At 45.8% G+C, this 18,304-nt stretch overlaps 1 protein-coding gene across 1 annotated transcript; it reads right to left on the bottom strand.

Annotated features, from left to right (window-relative positions):
• Positions 1–845: 845 nt before the first annotated feature.
• On the bottom strand, positions 846–3,808 carry LOC123249240 (nudix hydrolase 20, chloroplastic-like). Its single transcript, XM_044678219.1, has 7 exons — positions 3,724–3,808; positions 3,391–3,626; positions 3,249–3,312; positions 2,991–3,139; positions 2,606–2,724; positions 2,362–2,515; positions 846–2,257 (listed from the first exon to the last, which is right to left on the bottom strand). Exons 1-7 carry the CDS (start codon positions 3,806–3,808, stop codon positions 2,054–2,056), a joined length of 1,011 nt encoding a protein of 336 aa, XP_044534154.1. The 3' UTR covers positions 846–2,053.
• Between the last annotated feature and the right edge of the window lie 14,496 nt (positions 3,809–18,304).

Below are 18,304 nucleotides of genomic sequence, written 5' to 3'. Positions count from 1 at the left end.
GGGAGAGAAGCTCATGGGAGCTTCGGGGAGGAGGGGGAAAGATGTGGGCTAGATGGCGATACAATTGGATGGGTTCAAAACGGGTTGGATGCTGGAGGTCAAGGAAAAGTGGTGAAGGACTTAATGTCAACATGGCTGGAGGTCTTTAGTGCAGGAACTCAGGAATCTGCTCTCGGCCTTATGCCATTTAGTGCTTTCATCAAGGATCTGGACAAAGGGAGGGAGGGCAGGTAAGAGAAACGTTCCGGATGGTCTTCACATGAGACGTGAGAGCATCGGGCTGAATCTAACGCAATGCAAGTCAATTGGGACAAATGCAAAGTCTAGCACTTGGTTACCAAAGAAATGACCTTCACAAACACAAGACAGGGAATGGCATTAGAGCAATTGTTCTGAGCAGACTGCAAGCTCAATGAGTCAGCAGTGGCACAAGGCAGGGCAAAGAGCCCATGGGAGTTGGGTGGAGCTTCTGGGAACAGAGGTGACTGTTCCACAGCCCTATCTGGAGCTCTGGGTTCAACTCTGGGCACTGTGGTTTGACATGGACACAGATCAGCTCCTTCAGAGGCCCAAGACGGCGGCATATGAGGATGGGTTGAAGGAAAAGAGAGTGTTGGGACTTGAAAGAAGACTCTTTGGAACACGATAGCCACCACCAAGCATGTAAAGGGCTCAGGAGGTTGTGAAAGGGCAGAAGTTCCCATGCACCTTGATGGCTACCACAGTCCCATGCTCCCACTCTGGGAGGGGGAAGGGACCCTCGGATGTTCTCTGGGGAAGAGGGAGGGGCCATGGGGCATGTCACACCATTTAACAGGCACGAGAAGTCACCAGAAACGCCAACACCCATTCATCATTTATTAATCTTCCTCACAACAGACCGCCTGAAGAAGAGTCAGCGAGCTCAGGCGGACAAGACCTGGTTGGGTCTGGAGGGTGCCACCTAGTGAAGCTGGTTGGTTTTCTTCACCTGCGCTCATTAAAGAAGGGCCCCGTCTGATCTTTTCCACATCATGCGTATGGCCATAAAGGGAAGGCAGGGCCTGTGGCACCTGTCTTGGTCCACACGAGGCACCGTGGAAATGCTCGCCCGGTTCCCAGTCACCCTCGCCTCCCACAGCATTATTTCTGCACCGCGATTTCCTGCAAATGCTCCAAAGGACTCGTGATGTCACCGACAGGTCTTCGGGGAATTCTGCCCTCTCCCCAACAGAACAGGGCCCAGCCCACTCCTGGGGGCTTCGGGAGTCCTCTGTGGGAATCCCTCCAACAGGCTGCTTGTAAATCCCAGATGATACACCCAGGAAGCTTTGCAAAGGGAAAGAAGGAAGAGGGTGCCCAGAACAGGCACTGTGAAACTCTTGGGAGTAGAGGAAGGCCCCACGGAGCCAAATATGCCCGAGGCCCAGCCATTGCAGGAGAGGTTTCTATGGCACCTAATGTTGTTTTACTGGATCCTCACAGCAACCCTGGGAGGCAGGTGTCATGATGACCCTATTTCACAGTGGAGGAAGCTGAGGCACGGAGAGATGAAATGACCCAGCTAGTGGGAGTCGGAGGCTGGATTTGAACTCAGGTCTGTGGTGCTCCCTTGCTGGCCAGGTGAAAAAGGCAGGGGCCTCAAGGTAGAAGGGACATAGCCTAGAACCTGGAAGAGAAGCTAAGCTGGGGCCAGTGATAACAGCATGAGCTGGAAGCTTTCAGGGTGAAGGTAAAGGGAACTCTGCAGCCTTGGCAAGGGAGAAGCGAGAGGAGGACGTCTGTGGTCCTCCTGGCTGAGCCCTCACTCCTTCACCTTTTGGAGAGTCCCTCCAGGAAAGTCCCAGGCTCTGCCTTGGGAAAACCTGTCCCCGTGCCCCAGATCTTCCTTTCCTTCCGGGCCTGGGGCCACACGCTCCAATGAGGGAGGCCCCTTTAGAGAACAGTTCTGCCTGGACTCCCTCGCCATGCCAGGAGCACAGACGGCCTCTTCCTTTTGTGAAGACGGTGGCGGCGCCCCAAACGCTGGGCTCTCGTCCCCTCTGCCTGGGCCTGCCTCACAGGGTTTGGTGCATCACTGCCACGAGCTCTGGGTACAGGGGCTCTGGGAGGGGCAGAGATCTGGGTCAGGGGTCGGCAGCCTGGCTCGGCGGGCCGTGCCCTCCTGTCCTTGGTCCTTACCCTGGTCTGGATGCAGCAGTCCGTGCCTTAGCAGGAAGTCCACCACCACCAGGGCACAGTTGGGCTTGAAGCCGCCAGAATGCACAGCCTCCTGGACCTGGGGGCCAGAAGGGAACAGACTGAGTCTCGGACTCATCTGCCATCTGCCGGGAAAGAATGGGCCCGCTGCTGCCACTGCCACGGCCCACGGCCGGCCCTGACCTTGTCCAGGGGCCACAGGTAGAATTCCTGGGCCTCCCCGTCTCCCACTTGGGGGGTGAAATCTTCGGGCACTTGAAGGTCAAAGACAAAGAGGCATTCTCGCACCACAGCCCCAGGGTCGTCCCGCTCCGGCTCCGTCTCCTCATAGGCGTAGCTGAGGCCCGCCACAAGCCAGGGAGACAATCTGTGGGCTGGAGGGCGGAGGCGGCCATCCTCCGCCCCCCAGCCTGCTGCCTCTCTTTACCTGAGACAGCCCACTGGCAGGGCCTGGGCTGCCAGATGTGGGGGCACCCGGGCCTCCTCCCAGCTCTCCTTCACCAGGGTCTCCTTCACGCCCAGCCCGGCACTTATACCTCCAGCTGCCTGGAGGAGAGCCGAGTGAGACGCCGAACCAGGTCACTCCTGCTGTGAACCCTCTGACATGGCCCTTTAAGGTTTGCAAGGTGCAGACCCCCCCTGGGCTGGGTGGGGAAATCGAGGCTACTCGGTGCTGGAAGCAGGGTGGTCCAGACTCTCCATTTAGACTGGGGTGGGGTTGGGAGGGGAGGGGGTTCTTCCGGCCTCCAGGGCCCTGGCCGGGGAGGGGACCCCAGGAGGGAGGGAGGGCTGTGGGCCTGCTGCGGCTCTACCAGGTTGTCCAGCAGGCCCGGGTAGGTGGCCTTGTGAGGGGATCGCCTTGCCAGCCACATGAGCGTCTCCCAGGAACCCGCCTCGTCTGCTCGGGGCCGCTTGACGAAGGCGTTGAGATGCGCCCCGAACTGAAGGACTCCCAGCAAGGCTACGAAGACAAAGGAAGGCGCTGCCCCGGGGCCCAGGCTGCGGCCCTCCCCGGCCTCCCCCCGCTTCCACGGGCCCACCACGGCCCCGGGGCTCCAGGGGGCTCTCACGGGCTGCTGCTCGCTCCACGTGCAATAAGGCTGGGGCTCCGAACCTGGGCCGCACCTCATAGGCCTGCTCCGGGGGAGAGGACGGGGATCAGGCCCAGAGCGGCCTCGGGGCTCCCTCGCCGCCCCGGCCAGCTCCGCTTACCTCATCTCGCCACTGGGTCAGCCGCGCCAGGCGGCCCTCTGCCCGCAGCCTCGCCAGGACCCGAGCCAAGGCCTCCGTTCGCTCCTCCGGGCAGCGGCCCCCTCGGAGCTCCAGGCAGCCCGCCGCCTCCACAAACACGTCGGGGAAAGCGCGCAGCTCCCGGGCGACGGCGGGGGCCACGAGGCCCACCTGCTGGCCCTCCACCATCAGGGGGAGGCACTGGAAAGCCGAGGAGCCTGAGACGGGGAGAGGGGGAGGAGGAGCAGGTTGGGGCCCGGGGAGCCGGGCGGCCCGGCAGACCCGGCGCCCCAGTCCTCCAGCCCGGCCCCAGACCTGGCCGCTGGGAGGAGCTGAAGTGCTGCAAAAGCCTCCGGACCGCCGCCGTCCAGCCCGAACCCGGCCCCAGGCTGCTCGCCATCCCGCTCCGCTCCGGAGGTCCGGGACCAGGTTCGGTTCCGGCCGGGCTCCGCGTGCGTGGCCCTGACCAATTAGAATGGCGATCTCGTCCCGGGCTGCGTCCCTCCCTCCTCTGGGGAGGGAACGCGCTTCCATTCTGACCAATGGGAGAGCGAGGGTGGGGCTACTTCAAAGCCCCGCCCTGCTGCCGATTTTCACTTTAACTCTGAGGGGAGTGACCGGCCCAAGTCCCCGCCTCCTTGGGGAAAAGAACCAATCAGAGGGCAGCATGGCTCGGGCCCAGCCTTACCCAGGGCCTGGGACTGTACGTTCTCTTGCCGCGGGCTTTGCTGCAGGTCTAGTGAATCTTTTCTGCGGGCTTGACTCCCCAGGAAGAAGTGAAAGCGGCGACGGGCCGAACCCGCGAGGCTCTGGGCTCAAATGGCAGCCGCCCGCCCGCCCGGAGCAGCTTCTTCTTGGAGCTCGCAGCGTCTTTCCAGACCAGCTAGCGAATGGCTGACAGAAGAGAACTTTTCCTCTGGAAAGCCGAGCGCCCCCTCCGACCCAGGGAAGGGCCCGGCCGGCCTCCGCACGTTGGCCTTCTCCATGCCATTCTCCCGGGGCGTCTGGCCCTCGAGCTCTCCAGGCTGCTCTGGACGGGGCTCCTGGGCTTGCTCGGCAGAAGAGGGGGCCTGTGTCTTCTCGGAGGAGCATCGAGGGGCACCTGGGAAGCGTTCAGTGCCAGCAGCAGTGCCCCCTGGCCAAGGCTCTGCCGCCCCTACAACTGGTCCAACCCCACGTGCTGTGCCTGGGAGAGCTGAGCTCGGGCTCGCCCATTCCCGTTGCCTCTGCCGGGTAGGCTGGAGAGCCGAGCGAAGAGCCTCCTCCCAGAGCCCCCATTTGGGGAGGGCTCTGAAGCGCAGCCTGCGGACTCCGCTGCCCTAGGGCCTCCCCCCAGCCGAGGGCAGCTTGTATATGTAGAGCCCACGGAGGCCTGGCCCGGGCCGTCTTGATCTCCTCTTGCTTGCCTTGCTGTCTCGCCAAGGCCGGGCTAGCTGCCAGGTAGCCTGAAGGGCCCGTCCTCTGCCAGTGGCTCCCCCCAAGGATTGTTCAGATCCGCTTCCATTTAAGCATTTAAAACGAAGTGGATCTCATGAAAGTCTGTTCACTGCAGGCTCTAGCAAGAACCCCCCCCCACCCCCATTCCCATCCCCTCTGTCACTCCAGGGGACACTCATCTCCCCATCTAGGTAGCTCTGGTGCCACCCTAACTCAGGAAATTAGAGCACGTGACCTGGGAGGGGAGAAGGCTGGAGGCTTTTAGCCTCACATGGTCTCTCACCAGGCCTTGTCCATGAGGAGTAGAAGAGCAAAAGGCCTTGGACTGTCTAGAGAGCCTCCCTTCACCACTTGGTTCTCAGGTCATTTAGACGGCTGCCTGGGATTGTCCTCCAGCCAGTGAGGCTCAGAGAGCTAAGGGGTTTCTCTCTGCCCATGGCCAGTACATAACCACTGGGATTCCACTTCAAAGTAACAGGTTGATGGGGATGGGGTAAGGTATGTGGGCTGAGGGCTTCCCTAATACTAATAAACACTACCTTTCTCCCACCTTCACACTTGGCCAAGCCGATGCTATTCCTCCTTCCTCTCTGCCTCAATGCCCCCCCCCCCCCCACTAACCTGACTGACCCCGGCTAAGCCCACATTCATTAGTCTCTAATGAGAGTCCCAGATTATAATGGGGTCAGGCAAAGGTGCCAGGTGGGGCCTAGTCTACCTAGATGAGGCAAACTGAGCAGTTCAGGTCACTGTCGCTGCAAGTTCCTGCTTGAGGCATCTCCAGATGTCGTATCAGAGTGTAGGATCAAAAAGCTATTCAGGACCTGGCTGGTTTCTCCCAGGAACAAGCTGAAGGTCCGTAGGAGGAAAGAGCTGGGTTTTGGAGATGTTTCCTTTTCCAGAGTCTCAATTCCGCTCCTCAATGGCACTTACCTTCCTCCAAATTCGAACCCAGGATTCTGAGAGCTTCTTCTGCACTTCCTGGTTCCCTTTGTTCCACCAACTCTGGATCTTCACTCTGCTTCCTTATTTTCTTCCCAAATTCCCTTTAACAGTAGGGATCTGTCCCTGGAACCAGTTGGGTCATTGATACTGTCCGGGAAGCAGGACCTCCAGCTTCTCCCCCCATGGGAGATGCGGTGCTGGGGTTCTGGGGATGGGTCAGACCCCCAGGACTGTGAGCTTTTTTTAGACACTCAGAGAATGTTTTGCATGAGAAGAGCTTGTTTTAGTCAGCATCACAGGAATAGGAGGGAAAGAGAATTTGCTGAAGAGCAGCCACCTGCTGGGATACTTTGGAATTGTTCTGTTGCCGCCACAGCTGCTGGACCACCAAATGTCTCGCTGCTGCCATCTTCTGGCTTTGGCTGGCTTTGGCTGCTGCTGCTTCCTCTCTGAGACCTGGCATTCTTTTGTGAGACAACCAGTGATAGATGGGCCCAATTTCCTTAGCCAAAGGGCCACTCATCGTTTTTGAACCAAATTAGCATCTCTGATGCTTTGCTTGCTTGAAGGACGCAACTTGTTCATGCTTTTGCCCTTCCTGGGAACGTATCAGCTGGTACCTGGACCATGGGAAGTTCTCTGCAACAGGGGAGGAGAGAGGTAGATGGGCTGCACTTGGGCTCACATCTTTACAACCATACGGATAGGAAGCAGTTAGTTACCAATGTGAGACTCAGTTCAGGATGATCCATCCATGGACTGTCATCGGACCTTCTCCTTATTTCATCAAGAGCCAAATGAATGTGGAACAGCAAACACTAGCATAGGTAGCACGGGGAAAGCAGCACAGCCAACACACCAGCCCGAGTGAGTTCAAATGGCTGTTGACAATGAACAGCGAGAAAGCGACAGAAGGACAGACTTCAGCACAAACTCTAATCCGAACTCCTAGCAAAGATATAGATTGTTTTTACATAACTGCTTGCCTATTGTCCCCCCCCCCCCCCGCCCAGGACAGTGTGAGTGGGGACCTTTACTTCTCCCCCTAGCATTTAGCACTCTACCGGGCACACAGTAGGTACTTAATCAATTCCAATGAACCTAACTTTGACAGCATACATTTGGGCATGGTAGTATGTCTGGTATGACACCCAATTCAAATAGACCATTCTAAGGGCTGTGGAGCAGACAAAAATCTAAAAGCAAACAAACCAGCCGTAGCATTTGAAAAGCTGGCTCTGACTGACTCAAACATCGTTCTCTCAGTGGAGCTCCGAAATTCTCACTCTAGCATCAGGATTCATAAGTTTCCTGGCTGGACTAGACCACACCAAGGGAGGGCCTGGGACAGACATCACCCTGTTTGGGGGTTGGCGAGCCAGGAAAGAGGAACGAAAACCAAACATTTGAGAAAGTCCTGCTCTGCTCGGTTACAAACCAGAATAAGCAAAAGCAAACAGAAAAACCTACATTGAGCTGTCAGTGTTCAGGGCTCTGTTAGCTACTGTAAATACTGTTGCAAGAAGCCATATTGCCAGGATAGTTGCCAGTTACTGAGGCTGGCATGCAGAACGCAGGGGTGGCATGAGCTGGCAGGAGACCAAAAAGTCTGTTAAGAGCATCCTGTAAATTGAGGCTGATTCCTGTTCTCAGGGTCTCAGTCTGGAGAACTATGGGAGGGCAGACGTTTCAAAATTGTCTACTAGCTAAGGCTAACTTATACCTCATAGGGTTAGTTACCTCGGCTCAATGCTCATCCAGTGCTCTCAGCATCCACTCCAATACATCATCAATAATATACAAAACCAACAAGAAGATTAATATTGAAGATCAACACTATTAAGCCAAGTCAGCTTGAATTGAGCTAGAACATTCAACAACTGAAGTCAGGCCTTTAGGTCTGGCTAAGGCAATTAGCCAGGCAGGTTCAGTGAATCAGCTTCACCTGAAAACTCCTGAAGATTTATTAGAGGCTTAGTTAGTTAAGCAAGGTTCTAGGATTCACTTGCAATCCCTCTTTCCTCTTTATTTTGACCCATCCTTTCCCTAGCCTTGCTTACCTTCATTAAAGAAGTTAAAAGAGAGGAGCCTGCACTGAGCTGATCTGTGCTGAAGATACTCAGGGGAAGCTGTCAGTTCAACTCTCTCCTTTCCTTCATCGAACTCATTCCAATGATTATTGATTTTCTATCACCAGGATCAACATTTACAACCAACAAATTGTGGTAAGTTATAACATCTTTAATAGTCTGAGTTGATTAATGTTAAAAGGTAATAGGGAGGATGCACACACACACGCGCACACACACACACATCTCATCTCTGTGTGAGTGCTACTAATGAAAGGCTATGCTTCTCCTCACCTGACAGGCTCTGCTGGACTGAGCTGCCCAGGCAGGGAACCACTGAGAAGCTGGATATGCTGTTAACTTCTCTAATTCCTCAACCTGGGTTTGGTTTGAATATGAGCTATTAATGTTAATATGAGCTATTAATGTGCTGATTGGCTAACGCTGTGTGTCTGACTACGAAGGCAACTTCCCCTTCCTAATGGCTTTGGGTATATTCATCACACAGGAAAGATGCTTCAATCTTTAACTTAGTATTGAACAACTATATTTAATTCTGATTTATCGTGGTTAGGAACAAGGGAAGGATGGAGGATCTGGGAATGCTATGTCTAATTGTCTAACAGATGATTAGATACCTAGAGGCTGTTGTATCAAGTCTGAGCTGGAGATTCTTCACCCTTTCACTAACTCTGGCTTGACTTGGCCGGAGCCAAGCCAAAGAATAGGGAAGGTTCTTGATGATCTTCTTGAATGCTGATAGTACAATTCCCTCACAGCTCTATTGATGATGGATATGCTAACTCTCTGGGGCTCTCAGGCAAGTAAGTTGATTTAGAGGTACAAGACCTACCCACCCTCTTAAACCTCCCACCACCAAAGAATGCTTCAGAATGAGCTGTCTTGTTTTGTGCATGATGTGTATTTATAGGGTTGGCTCCAAATGACTTTTGGCCCTGGCTCATGGCACCTGGGATACATTCCGAGGTCTCTAACTGACAATCTTGTCACTCAAAGTGGTGTCCATCTTGTCCCAGAAATTCATTATAACATTAATACTCATTACATTTAAAAACTGAGTCTATTTAGTACTGACAGTTGGGGAAGAATATTCTACTTTCTCACTGGTCAGTTGTGAAGGAGGAATCAACCAAGTGGTGGGGCCTGTCAGCTGGTTTAACACAGACCACACCCAGCTACAGGGTCACTCAATCTTTTTGAAGCAACATCATTCAGCTGTGTTAAACCACCCAGATAAAGGGTCTCATAACCTCCTTTACACTACTTTTCCATCACTATAAAATTCTCATAAGAATAATCCTTATAAACTAATTTTTGAGCTTGAAGCATTTTCCCTAAGACTCTCCTAAGTGGTGGAGAAGAAAGAAGGAAGCATTTATTAAGTACTAATGTGTGCCAGGCACTTTGATCTTCACAATGTCTCTGGGAGGTAGTTTTATTATCATCCCCATTACCAGGGGCTGAGAAAATTGAGGCAGAGGTTGATGAAATTAAATGACTTTTCAGGAGTTACATAGCTAAAAAATAGCTAAAGTTGGATTGGGACTCAGATCTAGTGAATATAAGTTTGGGGCCTTATTCCTTTATGGGAAGTCTACCAAGGAAGGCTGACACATTGTTTTGATCCCAAAAAAGATCATAGCAATAGGTCAGAAATATTTAGGGAGGTGGATAGCCATAGGCCCAGGCTGGTGTCCCTTCTCCAAGAAGAAGAGAACTGCCAATTTCATGGTTCCTTCTCTTTCTTGCTTCTAGGTTAGAATCAAAACCTCCCTCAGAGAGGGGTCAGCCCAATAGCAGAGGTATTTATCAATGCTTCCTCCTTCTTTAGGTTTAGATGTTCTGTGTGGAAATATAAACTTTTTAAGGGTGGCACAGCTTCATCAAATCTGGATAACTTCAGAATTGTGAAAAAGGCCAGAGATTGAACTTGGAGAGGGGAACTATGTAATCCCAGTTCCCTTAATGATCCCTCCTATTGGTAAAGAATAAATTATCATTAAGGCAAGGCAATAAATGAATTGCTCCGTGTGTGTATGTGTTGGGGGGTGTGTGGAGAGACAGAATGTCATAGAGCTAGAGAGAGAGAGACAGAGTCAGAGAGAAGGGAATGACTCAAGTTATCCATTTTGGATGACTGAAGATACCCATTAGTAAGTTTAAGACCTATACCTTGAATTCTGCATCTTCTGTCGAGATCTTCAGGAAAATACTCCGATAACGATATTATTTCATCAATTTATTTCTGTTTCCTGCCATGTTCACACATGTGCTCTCTCCTGTATAGTTGGAAAATCTTGAACCCCTAAAAACTACATTACCTAAACTTCCTTTCTGTATTACCTAGAATGCTTTTCCCTTTTCCCACATTTGTATAAGTTCTGAAGCTCCACGTCCCTCTTTCTCTTTTGCTCTGGGGAGTGGGCTGAATAGCTAGCTCTTTTACTTTAGTTATTATTAATAAAACTTTATTAAATATAATATTTAGTTCTTGGATATTAATTTTAAAATCCACACTTCCATGTTCCAGCTCTTTGGCTCTTGCACTCCCTCAGATGGACATGCCTTCTTATGCAATATTTGTGTAAAACTCAGCCATTCCTTTGTCTCTTGTGTGCCTTTGGGATGAAGTGGGTCCCTCTAAAAGAAGGGGGTGGGGCTCAGAGAAAAGAGGGAAAACTGGGGGAGAGGTGGAGGTAGAAAACTAAAAATAGGTAAATAGGATGGAAAGTAATATGTGGTAATCAGGATGGTGCAATTTTTTTGACAAGTCTCTCTAATAAAGGTCTTGTTTCTCAAACACACAGAGAAATCAGTTGAATATATAAGGATGCAAGTCATTTCCCCATTCATGAATGGTCAAAGGATATGATAGGGCAGTTCTCAGACCAAATGATCAAAGCTCTCTATAGTCATGTAAAAAGATGCTCTGACTTACTCTATTTTTTATTTTTTAAGAATTTTTTCCCTGGTTACATGATTCATGTTCTTTCTCTTCCCCCACCCCACCCCTCACCCCCATAGCCAACAAGCATTTTGACTGGGTTTTACATGTCTCATTGAGCAAGCCTTATTTCCATATTATTGATAGTTGCACTGGGGTCATTGATTAGAGTCTACATCCCCAATCATAACCATATCAATGCATGTGTCAAGCAATTGTTTTTCTTCATTGTTTCTACTCCCATGTTCTTCCTCTGGATGTGGATAATATTCTTTCTCATAAGTCCCTCAGGATTGTCCTAGATCATTGCATTGCTGTTAGTAGAGAAGTCCATTACATTTGATTGTACCAAAGTATATCCATCTCTGTGTATAAGGTTCTCCTGGTTCTGCTCCTTTCATTCTGTATCAATTCCTGGAGGTCTTTCCAGTTCACATGAGATTCCTCCAGTTCATTATTTCTCTCAGCACAATAGTATTCCATCACCAGCAGATACCACAATTTGTTCAGCCATTCCCCAATTGAAGGGCATCCCCTCATTTTCCAATTTTTTGCCACCACAAAGTGTGTGGCTATAAATATTTTTGTAGAAGTCTTTTTCCTTATGATCTCTTTGGGGGTACAAACCCAACAGTGGTATGGCTGGATCAAAGGGCAGCCATTCTTTTAAAGCTCTTTGTTTATAGTTCCAAATTGCCAGCCAGAATGGTTGGATCAATTCACAACTCTACTGGCAATGCATTAATGTTCCAATTTTGCCACATCCCCTCTAACATTTATTACTTTCCTTGCTGTCATGTTAGCCAATCTGCTAGGAGTGAGGTGGTACCTCAGGGTTGTTTTGACTTGAATTTCTCTAATCATAAGAGACTTAGAACACTTTTTCATGTGCTTATTGATAGTTTTGATTTCTTTTTTCTGAAAATTCTCTATTTGTGTCCCTTGCCCATTTATCAATAGGAGAATGGCTTGATTTTTGTACAATTGATTTAGCTCCTTATATATTTTAGAAATTTAATCTTTGTCAGAGTTTTGTTATAAAGATGTTTTCCCAATTTGTTACTTCCATTCTAATTTTGGTTGCATTGGTTTTGTTTGTACAAAAACTATTTAATGTAATCCAAATTATTTATTTTACATTTTGTATTTTTTTCTAACTCTTGCTTGGTTTTAACATCTTTCCTTTCCCAGAGATCTGACAAGTATACTATTCTACGTTCACCTAATTTATTTATAGTTTCCTTCTTTATATTCATGTCATTCACCCATTCTGAATTTATCTTGGTGTAGGGTGTGAGATGTTGATGTAGATCCAATCCGATGGTCATTTTTATTATGTTAGCTCATCCTACCCATGAGCAATCAATGATTTTCCCAATTGTTTAGATCTAGTTTTAATTGTGTGGAAAGGGTTTCGTAGTTGTGTTTGTGTAATTACCGTGCTTGTTTTGGTAGGTATATTCCTAAGTATTTTATATTGTCTAGGGTGATTTTAAATGGTGTTTCACTTTCTAACTCTTGCTGCTCAGATGTGTTGGAAATGTATAGAAATGCTGATGATTTATGTGGGTTTATTTTGTATCCTGCAACTTTGCTAAAATTGTTGATTATTTCCACTAGCTTTTTAGTTGATTCTCTAGGATTTTTTAAGTAGACCATCATATCATCTGCAAAGAGTGATAGCTTGGTCTCCTCAGTGCCTATTTTAATACCTTCAATTTCTTTTTCTTCTCTAATTGCTACTGCTAGAGTTTCTAGTACTATGTTGAATAATAGAGGTGACAATGGGCATCCTTGTTTCACACCTGATCTTATAGGGAAGGCTTCTAATTTATTCCCATTGCATATAATGCTTGTTGATGGTTTTAGGTATATAGTGTTTATTATTTTTAGGAAAGGTCCTTCTATTCCTATACTTTCTAGTGTTTTCAGTAGGAATGGATGTTGTGTTTTGTCAAAGGCTTTTTCAGCATCTATTGAGATAATCATGTGATTTTTGTTTGTTAGCTTGTTGATGTGGTCAATTATGTGAATGGTTTTCCTAATATTGAACCATCCTTGCATTCCTGGTATAAATTCCACCTGATCATAATGAATAACCCTCATGATCACTTGCTGGAGTCTTTTTGCTAGTATTCTATTTAAGCTTTTTGCATCTATGTTCATTAAGGAGATTGGTCTGTAGTTTTCTTTCTCTGTTTTTGTTCTACCTGGCTTTGGGATCAGTACCATATTTGTGTCATAAAAGGAGTTTGGTAGAACTCCTTCTTTGCTTATTATGTCAAACAGTTTGTATAGTATTGGAATTAGTTGTTCTTTGAATTTTTGATAGAATTCACTTGTGAATCCATCAGGCTCTTGTGATTTTTTCTTAGGGAGTTCTTTGATGGCTTGTTCAATTTCTTTTTCTGATATGAGATCATTTAAGTATTTTATTTCTTCTGCTGATAATCTAGGCAATTTATATTTTTGTAAATATTCATCCATCTCACCTATATTGCTATATTTATTGCCATATAATTGGGCAAAATAATTTTTTTTAATTTTAAACCCTTAACTTCTGTGTATTGACCTATAGGTGGAAGAGTGGTAAGGGTAGGCAATGGGGGTCAAGTGACTTGCCCAGGGTCACACAGCTAGGAAGTGTCTGAGGCCGGATTTGAACCTAGGACCTCCCGTCTCTAGGCCTGGCTCTCAATCCACTGAGCTACCCAGCTGCCCCCTGGGCAAAATAATTTTTAATGATTGCTTAATTTCCTCTTCATTAGAGGTGAGGTCTCCCTTTTCATCTTTGATACTGTTAATTTGGTTTTGAAGTAAAGTAAATGATTAAAACTAAAACTGGTCAACTGACCCCCACCCTGTATACCTGCTTGTTGTGTAACTACAGAATGTTTCTGGCAAAGTTCCAGGAATTACAAGGTCCCCAAGTATGTCTGCACCCCACCATCTTTGGGGCAAAAGTCCTGTTTCCTCATCTTCAAAGCAAAGCCCTGTAAGCACCAGACTGAGGCCCTGTCTTCAAAGTGGAGTCCTGTTTTCTCATAAGCATTAAACTGAAACCCTGAAACATATATAAACTCCATCCTGACTACCTCACCTTGGAGATCCTTGGCTGAGCTCCCCTAGTGCATGCTAGAAATAAAGACTTCCCTTTGCTTGGATTGCATTGTCTCTGTGTGTTCCTTGGGCAGTCATACAATCGGACCCTAACAGTTTTCTTCTTTCCTTTTTTAAATTAGATTGACCAGTACTTTGTCAATTTTATTTGTTTTTTCAAAGTACCAGCTTCTAGTCTTGTTTATTAATTCAATAGTTCTTTTACTTTCAATTTTATTCATTTCTCCTTTAATTTTTATGATCTCTAATTTAGTTTTCATCTGGGGATTTTTAATTTGTTTACTTTCTAGTTTTTTGATTTGCATGCCTAATTCTTTGATCTTTGCCTTCTGTAATTTGTTAATATATGCATTCAAGGATATAAATTTCCTTGAGTACTGCTTTGTCTGCATCTCACAGATTTTTTCAGGATGTCTCATCATTGTCATTCTAAGAAATGATTGTTTTTATGATTTGTCCTTTAATTGATTTTGGAGAATCATATTATTTAATTTCCAATTGATTTTTGATTTGCCTATCCATGTACCCTTACTAATTATTCTTTTTATTGCATTATGATCTGAAAAGGTTACATTTATTATTTCTGCTCTTTTGAATTTGTTTGCCATGTTTCTATGCCATAGTACATGGTCAGTCTTTGTGAATGTACCTTGTGCTGCTGAAAAGAACATTTATTCCTTTTTGTCTCTATTTTTCTCCACATATCTATTAACTCAAATTTCGCTAGGATTTCATTTGCCTCTTTTACCTGTTTCTTATTTATTTTTTGATTTGATTTATCTAGATTTGATAGTGGAAGGTTCATGTCGAAATCTACTTATCATCTCCAGATAATCTGATAAGGATAGCTCAGTTGATAAGAAAGTAAGGGACATGGAAGATCCTTCAGCTCATGGTTCCAGCTCCGTCTCTGGCAGCATGGAGTTTATTATAAATGTTTCAAGACTCAATCCACACAAAAGAACCCCCAGAATTTCGCAGTTGTTCAAAAGTTACAAATCATGTCATATCAAAACACAAAAAATATAATTGGCTTCAAAATAGAACAAGGCCAAGGTTGACTTTTGGCTGGCTTATTATCAGACAGCTAAGTTGGGGAATATTTTCTCAGGGGCGAGTAGCCTCCTCTGTAGGAGGTTTTGTCTAGATTTTGTCCAGTTTTGACATTGTCTTGTGTAGAAACAGATTCAGAGCCCAGGCAGCTTTTTGCTTAATTTCTGTCTTTAGTTTTGAAGAGAAATTGTTAACCCCTTAACTGCTGGTTTGCTAGGTATGTAAAGCTTTCCAAAAAGGCTATAATGTTTTTCAGTAAGAAAAGGTATGGATGATAAAACAGGTCAAAAGAGGAGTCTCAGATTTTTATCTATTTGAGGCTGTTTCTCTTATTGGCCTCCCACATATTCCCCATTTTCTTTTAAATTAAAGTAATTTATTACACAGAAAAACTTTTTATTAATTAAAAGAGTCATAGAGTAGTTACAACCTATAGCTCCAGAATGGAAGGACAGCTTCTTTATGAAGGTGTACCTGAAGTTCAGACGTTTTAAATCCAGTGGATGGGAATAAATTAAATGTTGAAAAAAATTGTGTGTATTAAGGGAAATGATAATGTAATTGTAAATAATGGTAATGGTGTAATTGGTGCTAGTAATAATTTGATTGGTGTTAATAGTAATTTAATTAATAATGGTGATAATTTAATCAGTGTTAATGGTAATTTGAATGGAATCAAAGATAACTTAAGTGGTGTTGGTGCTAAATGAACTGATGTTAGTAGTAATTTATCTGGTGTTTGTACTAATTTGACTAGTGTTGATAATAATTTACCTAGTGTTGATATTAATTTAATTAGTGTTGTAAATAATTGTGAGAAAAAGGATAATAGTGTTGTAAATAGTGTTGGAAATTCTAGCAGTTGTGTAATTAAGGAGAATAATGGAAATTGTGATTTAGTTAGTTTCAATGCACTTAAGAATGAAGTATTTCCTGTCTCCAACCTCTTTACCCTTCCAGTGTATTGGACTTCTCCCCTGCTCCCCCATGTGCTTCTTTATGGAATATAAATTTACTCCATTTTGTCTCTTTTCCCATTTCTTTTAATGGTGTTCTCTTTTTTTACCTCTAGTTTTATATATATTTATTCATACATGTATATATCTTGACATTTCATCCTATATAGTTCATCACTGTTACCTCTAAGTATATTTCTTCTAGCTATCCTAATGATAACAATTTTTAAGAGTTACCAATATCATCTTTTCTTATAGGGATACAAATCATTTGAACTTATTGGGTTCCTTAAAAAAGGTTTTTGGTTTTTTCCCCTCTCTTAATTGCCTTTTGGTGATTTTCTTGAGTTCAATGTTTGGACATGAAATTTTCTGTTTAATTATGGCTTTTTCTTTATGAATGCTTGGAAGTCTTCAATTTTATTAAATGGCCATATTTTTCCCTGCAAGAATATAGTCAGTTTTGCTGGATAGTTGATTCTTGGTTGTAGACCCACTTCCCTTCCTTTCTGGAATATTATATTCCATGCCTTCTGGTCCTTTAGTGTAGATGCAGTCAGATCCTGTGTTATCCTAACTGTGGTTCCCTGGTATCTGAATGACTTCTTAGCAGGTTGTAATATTTTTACCTTGGTCTGGTAGTTTTTGAATTTGGCTATAATATTCCTGGTAGTTGTCAGTTATGGATTAAATGTAGGAGGTGATCTGTGGATTCTTTCAATCTCCACTTTTCCCTCTTGTTCAAGGATGTCAGGGAAGTTTTCTTGGATAATTTCCTGTAGGATGATGTCCAGACTTTTTCTTTTCTCATGATGTTCTGGTAGTCCAGTGATTCTTAAATTGTCTCTCCTCCATCTGTTTTCCAGATCTGAGGTTCAGATTGTGGTATATGATAGTGATGGAATACCATTGTGCTGTAAGGAGTGATGAACAGGAAGATTTCAGAGAGAGCTGGGAAGACCTACATGAACTGACACAGAGTGAAATGAGAGGAATCAGGAGATCATTATACCCAGTGACAGCAATACTGCCAGACAAGCAAATGTGATAGATTTTGCTACAAACAGCAGTACAACAATCCAGGACAATTCTGAGGGACTTATGAAAAAGAATGCTCTCCATCTACAGACAGAGAACCGTGGGAGTATGTAAGAATTAAAACTGGGTTTGACTCAGTATGAGAGTTATAAAAGTAATATTGTGGTCACTGTTTATAAAATATATCCCATAAGTCAAAATGACTGTTAGTAGCTTTTATTTACAACATGGTAGGGAAAGCATAAGTGGGAAATGTAGGAAAGAAACAGAACGTTATCAAGCCCACTGGCCCTAAGTTCTTCTCTGGCAAAATGAAATTCAGTTGAACATCCCAGCAGGGGCTTCCTCAAGTCCCAATCTCCAAGTGAAAGTCCTGGTAGTCTTCAGCCAGAAGTCCTCCAGTGTGAGTCTCTTTCTTCAGCCTGAATAACTCACACAGTAAGCCTCTCAGGTGTAGAAATCTCCAAAAAAGGATGAGTTCAGGACAAAGTGACTTTCTCCAAGAGTCTTCCTTGAGCCTAGCTCACCAATGCAGAAAGCCCTCGAATACAGGAACGAATGACCTTTTATAGTCCTTTTTGCACATCACTTCCTGTCTCTCCCCCACTTCATGGGAACCAATCACAGCTTCCAAATTGCCTAGCACTGCCTGGGGTGGGGGAATGTCTGTGGGATCTACCTGTCATACTCTGACGATGTAAACTCTTATCAAAGGATTCATAAGTGTTGAAAGCCGTTATATGTAAAGAGCCAATTGGAGAAATAGGGTCAAATTTAGGGCCTGTTATCTGGATTCCCTACGTGACCAATCCAGGCTGAGGCAGTCTTTGTGTTTGGTCCTGGTCACCTGAGCCCTGAAAAGCTCTGGTACCAGCAGGTAGATTAATCCAAAAACAACTTGACCCCTCCAAGAGGCTATTAGGAGTCATTTAGAGAAACAGAGTCTGTAATAGATGTTTTATCTGGATCCCATTACAAAATCATCGGCAAGTAAAACTGCGTGTATGATTTTTCTGCACTGCATGTCAGATGCAGATAGAATGGACCATCTAAGGTAAAAATCTGAGGCTCCTCTTTTGACTCATTTTTAGATCCCCACATTCTCTCAACATTCTTATTGGAAAGCTTTGAGTCCTTAACCAGACCAGCAGCTACTGAGTTAACAATTCCTCTCCTTGACAATTTCTCTCCTTGATAATTAAGAAGCCTGAAACCTAAAAAATATATTACTTAGATAAAGACTGGAGCCGGACAATTTAGTCCAGACTATCTGACCAGGTGCAGATCTGTAAATCAAGGCAGAACGCAATTAG

The sequence above is a fragment of the Gracilinanus agilis genome, chromosome 5 (assembly GCF_016433145.1).
Source record: "Gracilinanus agilis isolate LMUSP501 chromosome 5, AgileGrace, whole genome shotgun sequence".
Taxonomy (NCBI): domain Eukaryota; kingdom Metazoa; phylum Chordata; class Mammalia; order Didelphimorphia; family Didelphidae; genus Gracilinanus; species Gracilinanus agilis.
Note: the sequence above shows the minus strand (reverse complement) of the source record. Positions and strands in the feature narration are given on the sequence as shown.